The sequence below is a fragment of the Pleurodeles waltl genome, chromosome 4_1, assembly GCF_031143425.1.
Source record: "Pleurodeles waltl isolate 20211129_DDA chromosome 4_1, aPleWal1.hap1.20221129, whole genome shotgun sequence".
Taxonomy (NCBI): domain Eukaryota; kingdom Metazoa; phylum Chordata; class Amphibia; order Caudata; family Salamandridae; genus Pleurodeles; species Pleurodeles waltl.
This window is the reverse complement of record NC_090442.1, coordinates 73,963,677-73,977,303: the sequence shown is the minus strand read 5'-3', so window position 1 is coordinate 73,977,303 and position 13,627 is coordinate 73,963,677. Positions and strand designations below refer to the sequence as shown.

At 43.4% G+C, this 13,627-nt stretch overlaps 1 protein-coding gene across 1 annotated transcript in view; it reads right to left on the bottom strand.

Moving 5' to 3' along the window:
* IPO13 (importin 13) overlaps nucleotides 1-13,627 on the bottom strand; it is a 370,551-nt gene that overhangs the window by 85,504 nt on the left and 271,420 nt on the right. The window contains exons 14-15 of the mRNA XM_069227822.1: nucleotides 10,830-10,926; nucleotides 1,229-1,281 (exon numbers count right to left, since the gene is read on the bottom strand). Of these exons, the coding sequence (XP_069083923.1) occupies nucleotides 1,229-1,281; nucleotides 10,830-10,926 (150 nt within the window). The remainder of the gene's footprint in view (nucleotides 1-1,228; nucleotides 1,282-10,829; nucleotides 10,927-13,627) is intronic.

Below are 13,627 nucleotides of genomic sequence, written 5' to 3'. Positions count from 1 at the left end.
ATGACTGCTTGCTGCAGGTTAACTGTCTACATTGGGTCGTACATAGTGACTAAGCTCACCCTTTGCATTGTTCAGCACACATGACTGCTTCCTGAAGGTTTACTCTCTACACTGTGTTGTATGTAGGGATCATACACACTGTTCAGAACACAACTACTTGCTGCAGGTTAATTTGGATTGTTCAGCACACATGACTACTTGCTGCAGGTTAACTAATGACATTGCGTTGCATGTAATGACCAAGCTCAAAGTTTGGTCTGTACTGCCCACATTGACCAGATGCTGCATGTTAACCCTTTGCATTGCTTCATAGAGTGACCAGGTTCACTGTTTGCACTGTTCTGCAGACAGTGACTGCTTTCTGCAGGTAAACCCCTATGCACTGCTCATCGTTTGAATTGTTTCCCACATAGTAACAGCATGATGCAGGCTAACACTTTGCAGTCCTTCATCTGTAATAACCAAGCTCACCGTTTGTATTGTTCCGCCCACATTGACTGTTTACTGCAGGTTAATCCGTTGCAGTGCTTCCTCCGCAGTAACCAAGCTCACTGTTTGCACTGTTGCGCCCACAGTGACTGCATGCTGCAGGTTGACCCGTTGCAGTGCTTCCTCCGCAGTAACCAAGCTCACTGTTTGCACTGTTCCGCCCACAGTGACTGCAGGCTTACCTGTTGCATTGCTTCCTGTATAGTGACCAGGCTCTCTGTTTACCTTGCCCTGCACACAAGTACTGTATACTGCAGGTTAACCCATTGCAGTGCTTCCTTCATAGTAACCAAGCTCACCACATGGACTGTTCCGCAAACAGTGACATGTTAAATGCTACTCCTCTGATCTAACGGTCAATATGCGAGGAGGGAGGGAAAGATGTTAATCACTCTGGTAGTCAGTGCTCTTGGGAACCTTCAGGAAGAAAACTGTTGGTTTGAGCCATGAACAGGGCATTCGGCAGAGCATAGGAGCAACCAACACAGGCGTGTTGCAGTAGCTCCTAGAGTCTGTCCGGTGCCACTTCCAACCCCCGGCCACTAACGGAGAAGGCTTGGTCAGTTTATAACGTCCAAGGAAAACAGATGGAATAAGTCTATTGAACCAAAAGAGGAAAAAACAAACTTGTCAAACAGAAAGTTAAAAATAGGTTTAACTTGAATTAAAAAGAGGAAGAAGTTGACCGAGAAAGTAGAGAAAGAACAGAAAGTGAATGAAATAAGAAACCAAAACACACCTGTGCCAGGAGTTGCATAAATGAATCAACAATGTCAGGATGATCCCTGGGCCCTAAAAATATAATAAAAGATGTAACTTAAGAAAAAATCATACAAACAGCAAATCAATATCATATAGTTATGTGATACGGAAATAATTTACACGTGGAAAACAGGAGAGTGAGGAGGTGGAGGGGTGTGGAGGGCGAACGGGAAGAGGGGGAGAGACATGAGCAACTGGAAGCAAGTCAAAGAAACAAAAACGGACTAAAATCATGGAAGTCAGAGCCTGAAAACAGAAAGAAACAGCAAAACATAGGGCCTTGCGCCAAAGGTACACACAGATGCCGGGGGGCCTTCGCTCTTAGTGGAGGCGGAAGAAGTGTGACCCACTAGACCCAGGGGGATTGTGCTGTACTGGCCATTGGTACAGGACCACTAGTAAAGGCACTCTCCCTTTGCACTGGGTGTGTGTGGCTTTCCATGGGATATTGCCAGCAGAGTGCTCCACAGGCGAGGATGCTCGACCTCCTGTCTGAGGGGTGCCGGCTGAGGAGGGAGGCAGGCGACACAGCTTGCTGTACAGGTGCTCTGAGGCCATCCCAGCGGAACACTCAATGTGGCCTGGATCAGCAGAGGCCAACACTGCAAGACAACCCACCTGTTCCATCAACTAGCTTCAAAGGGACCACCAAGCACAGCTCCTCCAACATTTCCCTCAAGCTGAAGGTACCTTTCATGAAGGTATGTATATATTTAATGAGTGAAACTACTGAGTTTGAGAAACAAATCTGCATCCAACAGTTTAGAAGTTACATATGAACTTGATGTTCAACTATATAGTCTGAATAACAAATGCAACAGTGTTTCAGCAGAAGAGCACAAGACATTCACAAATGCAACATGGTGTCAAGAATCTGTTCAATACAACAAATGGCAATCAAGACAGGGCGGTGTTTGACAAACAATAGATTCAAATGAGATAAACTGCAAGAAACGAAAGGCAGATTAGCAGTGAGCGCTCTCATACATACGAACAGGGCGACAAGCACAGCAGAAGAGCAGTTTCAGTAATGTTCTCACAGAAAAGTAATAGGAACTTTCTCCAAAGTTATCGCTGTGTTTTATCACACCAATGAACAGATTTGACATTCCCTGTCAAAGGGTAGCTTCTGATAACCACAAGCTATCTAAATGAGTGAATGATTCTTGGAATGGGGTTTGTGATTGTTCGTAACATTGTTTACCAAGTCAGTCACTTGAGTCACTGAAACATGCCAATGCCTTGCTGTGGAGGTGTAGTGCTGCCAGGGAAGATTAGCATACTAACATCCTTAACAGGAGAGCCTTGGTGGGACAAGGGTTGTTATAGTACTGCCTGGATGTAGACAAGCTCCTATGTCACACTGAAAGGCTACCTGAACATCACCAACCTGGATTAGTTTCATGCACATTTACCCCTGGTACCAACCATGAATGATGCTACATTAAGAACCAAGACAACTCTTATGCTTCTGCATCTTTACAGGTCAAACAGAAGTTACTTTCTTTGCCCAGGGCCAGATCAAGCCACATTTTCCATATATTTACAAGATACAGCAACACACACTTATTTTTAAATAGAAATGGTTATGCTGCCATGATTGTTTTGACAATATGGTCTTCTGGACCAATGTTAACGTACCATATCCTGTCATGCCCACCTGCACATCCGGCCGGTAATCAATGCTCAACCTTAAGCGATGGCAAGTAAAGGTGACATCACTTACAATTAAAATTAAACACCAAGCCCACCTGGACCACCTGAAAACAGCTGTGCCGGTTGTCACCATTGCAAAACTCAACTTATGAAATTACTCTCTCTCTCCTCGCTTAAGGTAATATTTTATCTGCGGGTAGACTTGTAACAAACAATAGAATTTGACATCACACTAGTTTTATAAAACCAGCTTTGGTTAACCTTAAGACCAAAAATCAAGTTCAAATTATGCTGTCTCAACTAAATAAAAGCACTTGAACAAATGCAAAGTTGCAAAATTTAGCATTTTCTTTTGCTGGCCCACACTTCAATGAGGTTGAAGGACAAAGGAATAATGTGTGCACACATGCTGGTAGGTGCCTTTACTGGATTTTAGTGAGAGAAAGAGATTGCTTCCATAGTCACAAAAAGCAACTTATCAAACTCACTTGCATGACTTGGCCAATGTGGTCACTATTGCAGACAGCTCAAGGAGCCAAAAAACCAAAGATGCCTATATCTCGAAGCACCTCAACTCCAAAGCTCTTCACTAGTGCTATGACCTCTGCTTGGAACTCTCTCCCACTTAACTTGTGTTTAAGAAGCACATAGAATACAACTTCACCTCTTTTACCTGAATTATTTGCTCTCTACTACACCAATTGTATTTACACTTGACACATCTCAATCTCGCCTACTTGCCAATTTCCCAAAATTCGCTTAGGACTGCTGCCACTACTGGTTTTGTAATCTCTTTCTCAATTATATCTCATTTACTTATTGTAAAGCATACCATACTTCTTGTGGTGTGGGTGCCCAATATAGAACCGAATATTGTTAATACTAAAGCAAAAAAAAGGAAAAAGAAAATAGCAACTTAGGAGAACTTGCTGCATCTGATATGCCAAGTGTGACTTGTGACTTCCAGGGCTGACAGAGGGCTTGTGAGCTGTGTTTGTAAGACCGCGTATGACATAGCAGTCTGGATATGTAGATAAATAGATTGCACTTTACAAAGCCATTCCTTATGTTTGTTTAGTCACTGCTGAAATTAGAATGCTGCATTTGCCCTTCTCTTAAAGATAACCCCTTTAAAGGAGTAGGTTGTAGAATGTTAGCAAAGGACGAAGATTCAAGGAACTTGTTGCTAGTGGGCTTCTTCTGGGTGCAGTGTCTGTTGCCGGCTGCAGTGTCCGCTGCAGGGAGACCACTACCGTCTGCAGTGAGCAGGTGTGTCATCTGCACTGAACAACAACAGGGGACAGTGGTGCCATATTGCAGAAAGTAGAAGCACTCTAGTAAAGGAAGCAGTGGTACTCTACTGCACTACGCTGCGGTACATTACAGCACAGAGCCGTGATCACTTACTACAGGAAGTAGCGATGGCCCATTGCCACAAACAGTGGTGTCCTGCTGGAGGAACCAGTGGTGTCCTACTGCAAGAAGCAGCCATGCCCTACTGTATGGAGCCGCAGTGCTCTATTGCAGAGAGCCTGGTGCCCCACTGCAAGAAGCAGCAGTGCCCTACTGTAGGAAGTAGCAACATCCTATTAAAAGGAGGAGTAGACCCCCACTGCATGGAGTAGTGCGGTGCCCAATGCAGGAAGTAGCAATGTCCCACTAGCAGAAACAGTGGTGCCCTACTGTAGGAAGAAGTGGTGCGCTGCTGAATGCAGCGGCAGTACCCTTCTGCAAGAAGTAGCAGTGTTCTATTATAGTGATGAGTAGTGCCCTTCTGCACGCAACTGCGTTTCCCTACCGCACAAAGCTGCGGTGCCCTATGGCAGGAAGAATTGGGGCTCTACCAAAGGGAGCACGCATGTCCTTTTTCAAGGTGCAGCAGTTTCTGCAGGGCGAAGCAGTGCACACTGCAAAGAGCAGCTGTGCCCTACTGCAGGGAGCAGCAATGTCCTGGTGCGTCAAGCAGCAGTGCCTTTTGATAGGAAGCAGTGGTGCCCTACTGCAGGGAGCAGCAATGTCCTGGTGCGTCAAGCAGCAGTGCCTTTTGATAGGAAGCAGTGGTGCCCTACTGCAGGGAGCAGCAATGTCCTGTTGCGTCAAGCAGCAGTGCCTTTTGATAGGAAGCAGTGGTGCAGTGGTGCCCTACTGCAGGGAGCAGCAATGTCCTGTTGCGTCAAGCAGTAGTGCCTTTTGATAGGAGGCAGTGGTGCCGTACTGCAGGGAGCAGCAATGTCCTGTTGCGTCAAGCAGCAGTGCCTTTTGATAGGAGGCAGTGGTGCCCTACTGCAGGGAGCAGCAATGTCCTGGTGCGTCAAGCAGCAGTGCCTTTTGATAGGAAGCAGTGGTGCCCTTCTGTTGGAAGGAATAGTTTCTTACCTGTAAATCCAGTTCTCTCGTAGGGGAATTTCCATTATAGTCATAAGCACCCAATAGTCCCGCCCACGTGCGGGGACCCTGGAGCACTTTTTCACAATAAATCTACTTAAGTGTAGATGTTTGCCTTCCTTCAGGAAGAGTCACTTAAGAGAGAAAAATATTATGCAGCCTATACGAACAGGATACAATGGCCCAATTCTTCATCTTGTACTTAACAAAAGAGGTCAGGAGATTATATATGTATATAATTCCATGATGGTTTGTAAAAACAGAATAAATGTCTTTCACAAACCGTCTGCTGGTAAAGTAGAGCGATGAAGTAAAGCAGGGCAGTGTAAACCCACATGCTCCCATTATATGAGTTAAAAATAGAGGCTGTGCCTTTAAGAAAACCGGGACCACCAGTATCCCATCATGCCGAGCAGGTGGCAGTTGCTTCAGTTCTTTTTTCCATATCCTGCTGACAGGACCCTAGAGCATTGAGCTCGGCCAGATTTGGGCTTTTTTCCTCACAATTTTCAACTAAATTTCGTTGACAACCATTTTATTTGACATTTTTGGTCTCTCCCTGGCTTTTTCTGTTTTCTCTTTGACAGACAAATGCCATCTCTTTTTGACAAATGCTTAGCATGTGTTAGAAAAATGGCCATCACAGACCCTCACAAGGTGTGTATTCTCTGCCTTCTGGAAAGTCATGTTCCCGAGGCGTATCACCACTACAGAAACTTTTCAAGACGCACCCTGAAGGACAGGGAGAAGGCTCGCCTCCTTGGTACCGAGGTGTGAAGAAGACAACAGATGCAGTCTGAATGTGGGACCTCAGGGTGAGGAGAGGCTCAGACATCTGCCAAGGCTCTGTTATCTGTCTCCGGAGGGTGTGCCAGGAAGAAAATACAGAAAAACTCCATCGGTCCTGGTCGACATCAAGAGCACCGACGTCTAGGAGAGGTACAGCGCTGAGCAGTTTGCCGTCTGTTCATGGGTCAAGGAAGCACCGCAGGTCAGCTTTGAGGCAAGGAACGTCTACGTCAATGCGTCGATCAAATGAGATCCCAGGCAGCGAGCATTTTACACGGGGTTAGGTTCAGCTGGAGACATTCTGCGGGAAATGTCAATCTAACCAGCTCACCTGAACTTCAGGATAGAGAATTAACACACTTTTAATTTGTCTCTTGGTAATCAGGATACTTTGGTGCACACATAAGGCCTTCATCAGAAGTGGCTTGGATTATGAGTTGGTGGTTATGGAGTGAACCATATGATACCCGAGGCTGCAGCACTTATTCGTATGAAGACCACCCATAGTAGATTGCTACAGATCTTCAAGCAAGATGTTATTTCCAGCTGTGGCACCAATGTATCATCAGCTGTGGAGTTTAACAATCTAAAGTCAGCTCCTTTGTATGAGGTCAAGACAGCACACTTTCGGTACAGGTACTAGGGACAAACGTTAATCAGTGTAGACCAGTCCTCACCGGGTCATGAGGGAGAACTATGTGGGGAACTGAAAGACATGGGTGCAGTCAGGTGATGAAGGACTGTCTTAAGGCACATCATGAGAATCAAAAGTCTATTGCTTGCTTGTTTCAACTAAAGAGTTCACAGAGACTATAATCTTCCAAAGGATCATCTCCTCTGGGGTTACTGGCATTTGTGAGGTATTTTTTTTTTCAGATCTGAATTGTCTCAATCTGATATTATCTACCATTGCCACTGTCCCAAAGGTGCGTGTGGAATGTGGGTGGGGGAAGGTTGAATTGCTTACTACAGTGAAGCGAGAGTGACTCTTCGCTGCTCAAGGCTATTAGGATGTGAGCAGAAATGGATGTACACGGCAAGTAAGCAATGATGTAAGTCAAGGCCAATAAAGGCTCATCCTAGCAGTCTCCACCTTTCACTCAGGTTCTGATGGTATAATCTGTCCCTGTGTCAGCATACAGGGGTGTGCATTGGTTTCTGGTTGTATCTGGATTACAGCGAGCAAAGACTGTCCCAGAAGCCCAACCTCAGTGTCTGGGCATGTCCAATGTAGGACCCCAGGCAGGGATAGCTTCTGAGTTATCCAAGCATTGTTCTGACAGCATCTCCTCTTCAGGAAGCAGAACAGGGATTCAGATTCCACGCGGAAGAATTTGTGCGCCGAGGTGAACGCCTCCTAAAGCCCTTTCACTTCAGTAAGATATGGAAATGTTGGAGCACTCTCATCCAAATAAACATTTGTCCACTGGGAGCCTTCACGCTATACGGCCTAATTGAGCGACGTGTTCAGAATAGGAGCATGGCTAGGTCCATGATTAAGGATGCAAGGCCTGATGCCTGGGGAGAATCTAAGGGGCATGAGAAGAGCTGCCATCTTCCAAAGAGAGTCCCTTCATCCATTGCAGTTTCTGGGCAATTATCCTTCTATTTTTTCAATCTCTTGTTAATGCAGTTATTCTTTCATACACGTGGAAAATACACCACCCAATAACAAACTGAAAAAACCACAACTGAAAGAATACACCAGTAGTGAAACTATTAATTGTGTATAGGCAGTGAAGATTCCAGGCAGAACTGAACGAAAAATGAAAATTAGACTAACAGAACACAAGAGAAACATTAACATTAAAAATCCCAAATCAACTGTGGCAATTTATTTCTTGGAACCCAACCACAACACCACTCTTGGAATTCCAAACACTGGAGCTAGTCCCACACAGTGAAGGCTAAGACTTAAGAAAAACATTACTGCAAAAGGAGATCTACTGGGTAAAATGTTTGGATGGCATCCAGGGACTAAACGATAGAGTCGAAGTTACACTTCTTTTATAAACCGCATAAGCACATATTTCATGTAAATAACTTTGGCAACATAAGATCCTTATTGTGTACACTGTAAAAGACTGTTATGTGTTTCATACTGCAGATTTTATGCATAGTGGAAGAATTTTTGAATAGACAAACCTTTTTCATCAAACTCTCATAGCTTTACCATACATAGCTCTATCTGAGCTTCTACAATACTGACATTGGAGGGTATATTCATAGATGAATTGATTATCACCCTCCAAAATACATTCCTCACCTTAATGTCCTGGGGATCTTTGACAACATGGATGAGCACTTAAAATAACAGTCACTGAAAAATACTTTCAATTATTTTCATTACTGGATTAGGATTTCCGCATTAAACACAGACCAGAGACTAGTCCCTACACATCGTTTGGGCCTATTTATTTAATGTGGTACTGTAAGGTACTTTTTCCAAAGTCTTTTTGAATCTTGTGTTTTGGGCGACACTCAGGAAGTTGCTTAGAGCACCACACACACTTAATATGGTGCCCATTTTTCAGATTTCTATTATAATGACTACATATTTGTAGCACACCACCTATGTAGTATCCTTTAATAAGTGCATTCTTATTTGATTGAGCTTAATTCCATTTAAATTGCTATCTATTTTACATTGGCTTTTAATTTTGCAACAAGGCGCTTGTATTTTTTTGTATACTTCACTAGACACCTTAGTCATTACCCTAAACGTAAATACAAGACACCAAGTCGCTTTACATAAGCAAAGACTTCACCTGACCCTTTAGTCACTATTCTAAACACAAACATAGGACTTTGATTTTCTCTACATAAGTGAGAGTCATTCAAAATGGCATGCATTAAGAATGCCCATATGCCCCCTTTCATAGTCTCGCACAACCGAGACACTTGAAAATATGCTCCACCAAAAATTCAAGTATCACTTGTATGCACAGATCCACCTGTTTTACAATTCATTTGTAATTTTCATATTTTGATTGGGTTTGATAATTTTGTTTCACTCTTTCAGAATTCACAATCATGATTCATTAGTGTTTATTTTTCTCTGGCAAAAGGCCTTCAAATGCAATAGAGCAGCACAAAATGTTTAAAATACAGTATGGATTTAACACGAAGACATATATTACAAAAAAAGAAAACAAGTTTAATGCGACTCAGCTAAACTTTTATTTAATTATGAATGGATCCATTTACTGAGAATGCTTGATGAGAAGAGCATAATGCTGAATAACTGATGAGTGAAGGAATTGGAATTGTCATTAACAAGAGACTGAAACAAGAGAAGGCTAATTGCACAGTAATGGCGTAGTATGAAAAGATCTCCTGCAGAGAAAGGCAGCTCACCATAAGCACACTTTTGTGCCAGGGACTTCAGAGCACAGCTAGAAATGGGAACAACAGAATAATAGTGGCATCATTCGAGGGCAGCTTTTAGGGATACTTATGTAACTGCACATTTGGAGAATCTCCAGTGCCTAATCTGATGACCAGAAGGAAAGAAAACAAGACCACTTTTAGTACAGGAACAATCCGAGGCAAGGTATGCTCACTTGGTCCATACAATTGTCATGTTAGAATCACTGTGTGTTATTTCTAGAACCTACACTGTTTACTCCTTAGCTATATATACATTTGTGGTTTACAAACGTGTCCTTCGGCTGGTGGCAACAGTGGCAATTTGGCTGCTGAAAGGTCAGAGGTTCTGTTTTCCTCTGCTACTCGGGGGAGCTGCTCTAGATGTCCAAATTAGGAGAATTATCAACCTTTCCAGCTGATACAACCCAAAATGTCATCACGTGGTGCGTATGCCCACTACAGCATAAAGCATGTATCAATGGATCAACCCACTCAAGTCACCGGATCTCCTCACTGTGAACGAAGACATTTAGCTTCCACGCCCACATAAAAAGTATTCCACTTCAGTGTCAAGGCTGGTGGGACTATCTCTTCTTTTATTTCATTTGTTTTTTTTAATTAATCCTGCAATAGGTCTTTTATTTTTACTTTTTATGCAAACATACGGAATTCACCTTTAAACAGTTGCATTTTTACTTTGTATTACTTTCAACCTTTTGATGCCTGTTGCATGTGTTGGCAAAGAAACAAATTCAGACAATATTGCACGCTTGCAAAGGTCAGACCTATTGGCTTTGCCAATCCTTGCTAACTATTGTTGTAGAACTGTACTTCGACTGATCTAAATCCCTAACTTCCAAAATGATTATAGTTTGCGAGTTGACATCACAAAAACACATTTTTGAGACTATATATGGAGTACAAAATATTTGCCTCAAGCAATCTCTCTAACCGCCAGCTCATTCATGAAGTCACCGCAGTCCGGTATGACAAAGAGCAATTACTGAGGAACAATATAAGATCTGCAATCAAACTCTGAGAAAGGGATTTCAAATGCAAATGTGGGATGAGCTGTGCAGCCTTAAAAGAACAATCAAGCAGTCAGTGGCATCAACACATTGCTTCCCCTGCTTCTTGAGAACCAATCAGAAGGTAGAAATCCCACTCGGGTGCAGGAAGATGTTTGATGCTTGAGAAACAGGCCCAGCTGCATATTCATGGCAATTTGCGTAAGAAAACAACAAAAAATACATTCTGGAAAGATCAACACAACAACATTTGGAATATGCAATTTACCTAGAGAGAGCAGAGGGGCATTTGGAAGAGAAGCTGCCACAGGAGGCAGAAGAGACTTCGCTTTAGGCACTTAAGAGACATACCTTGTTGGAAGAGGGACAGCGTGACTGAGGAGACAAGGAGGAAGAGCGCCTTGATGGGTGGAAAGTGAGCGGGCTCGTGAGCAAAGATGTGCACCAGCTGAAAGAGTAACAATACCACTAGTCACAACACAGAGCGTGAAAACACTACTCTCACAAGGTAATACAAACTAGTAACTAATTCCACAAGGACATCCTCTAGTAGGTACATTCCCTACCTATTCACCACACACACAAGTTAATGCAGCATGATTCAATGGGTACATTCTCTGCTGGGGACAGTCCAAGACCAGGCACCACTCAAACAAGGTAACACAGAAGATGCAATAGGGACACCCGCCGCTGGGGACATTCCAAGACCAGGCACCACTCAAACAAGGTAATACAGAAGATGCAATAGGGACATCCTCCGCTGGAGATGCTCCAAGACCAGGCACCACTCAAACAAGGTAATGCAGAAGATGCAATAGGAACACCTTCCGCTGGGGACATTTCAAGACTAGGCACCACTCAAACAAGGTAATGCAGAAGATGCAATAGGGACATCCTCCGCTGGGGACATTCCAAGCCTAGACACTACTCAAACAAGATAATGCAGGAGGATTCAATGGGGACATTTCAAGGTGAACAAACAAGATGGGGAGATTTCCTATCCACATCGCCGCTCACACAGGGCATTAAATATTCTCACCTTTGGTTCATCCTTCATGTGAGACAGTCCAAGCCTAGAAGCTTCTTTCACATTGCATGGTAACAGAAGCTTCTTCTATTGGTACATATTTCACCTCCAACATTCCAAGCCTAGACACTGCCCAAACAAGGCTATGCATGAAGATATGACTGGGACTGTCTACCCAGCGGAGATTTCCTAAACACACCACTACTCACACAAGGTAATGCATACAGAGACAAAGGGAACTTGATAACACAAGCATATTCCATGGGTATGTTATTCCCAGCAGATATGCCAAGAACACCAGACACTGCCCACACAAGATTATGTAGGGAGACAAGATGGGGACATCCCTCACTGAGAATATTCAAAGGCTAGACTGCTCATATATGGTAATCCTCGTTCATTCCACATGGACATTAAAACTTTACTAGACACTTTCCAAACGAGGTTATGCATGCGGATTTCATGGAGATATCCTTCACTGAGTTCACTCCAAGGTTAACTACTGCTCACACAGTTTAACAGATGTATATTTAAAAGGGACATGCAATACTAGGAACATGCCATGCCCAGACATACCTCGCACATGGGAACACAAGATAATTTTATTGGGACCTAGTTCAACTGGGACATTCAGTGCATAAACACCACTCAGGTAAAGTAATACATGTTTCACCAGGGACATTCCTAACACTGTGTTATTTTCACAAGTCACACGTGCACATCATTTGGACCCAACCACCAACTGACACTGCTCCCTACAAGGTAATACATGTAGATTCGAAGGGTCATCCTTTTCTGGGGACATTCTAGGTCTTGGCACTGTTCACACAACAGAGGATTTTTATAGAATCTCAAAACTTTGTAGTTACAATCGCATTGCCTGTAATGTCAAAGACTGGCACTTTCATACTAGGATAAAGGAGGCAGTAGTAAATGGAGCCAGGCCACCCTGACACCTTCATCCTGTTGGATGTTTTCTGCAGCCTTTGATGCCACAAGCCATGAGAGACTCGCTGAGTATTCGGGCAAGGGGCTTGGCTTCGATTTGCTACTTCTGACCACAAAGATGCCAATAGGTTCAGATGCCACATTTTACTTCACCTTCTTCCTCCCTGACAGATTAGCACCCTAGTTCACTGCCCCTCTACTATTACTTTTTTCATGATTAAATGATTTGTTCCAGCCTCAGATGATTGCACTGTAGACTGCAGTATAAAATGTGCAATGTGCAGTGATGATACCAAGATTTTGCTTAAAAAACAACTGAGGGCATTACGTTACAGGTTTATCACCACCAGACGCATACACCACGGTGTAGGGGTCCGAATGGAAACACACAGTCTTACTGGCGACAAGATGGAGTTCCTGGTGTGGGCTTTGAAGGTTGGGATCCTCTACAGTTTCCTGGGTAGAGCATCATTCCTAGTTAAACAAAGTCCTTGTCTTTTAAAAAGTGAAGCACTTAATGTGCATTCAAATATTAACTCTTGTTGCTGTGTTTTCTGACATTTGAGTGTCTAACTGTCTCCATGAGTGAGCATTGACTGTTCTGCTCCACTACTCTGAGACAGTCAGTCACTAAAAGGGAGAAGGTGGTTATCCAGTTCGAGACCACAGGAAACGAGTGGCAAACAAGTCGATTGTTACAATTGCAGCTCAGTGTATTGTGATTGCCCGAGGTCACAGGAGCGAGATCTCACACTTACGTTATCCAGATGTTAATTCTGAGGAATCCAAAAATCAAGCCACTTAAGTTATTTTCACTTTAAAGAGATATAGTCATCTCTAGAACAGAGCTCATAACTGGCCTGACTGATAGAAATCCAATATGGATAACTGAAATCTGCATTTCTTTTTGGTAGGCCATCAGCATTCAGCACACACTTATTTCAATTTCATCCAATTTCATCAATTTTCAAGGACCAAAACATTTGAGTAGGGACCTCAATTAAATTTTCTACTGCTACATATCAATTAAGCCTCACACCGGTCATTTGCAAACAGAGTTATAGAACTACCGAGCAAATCAGGTATTTAAACGGATGTGAGAACCAAACTCCAGGTGTTTCCCTTGTGTAAATTTCACCAGCTAAGACACGGTGGACGTTAGCACATAGGACTA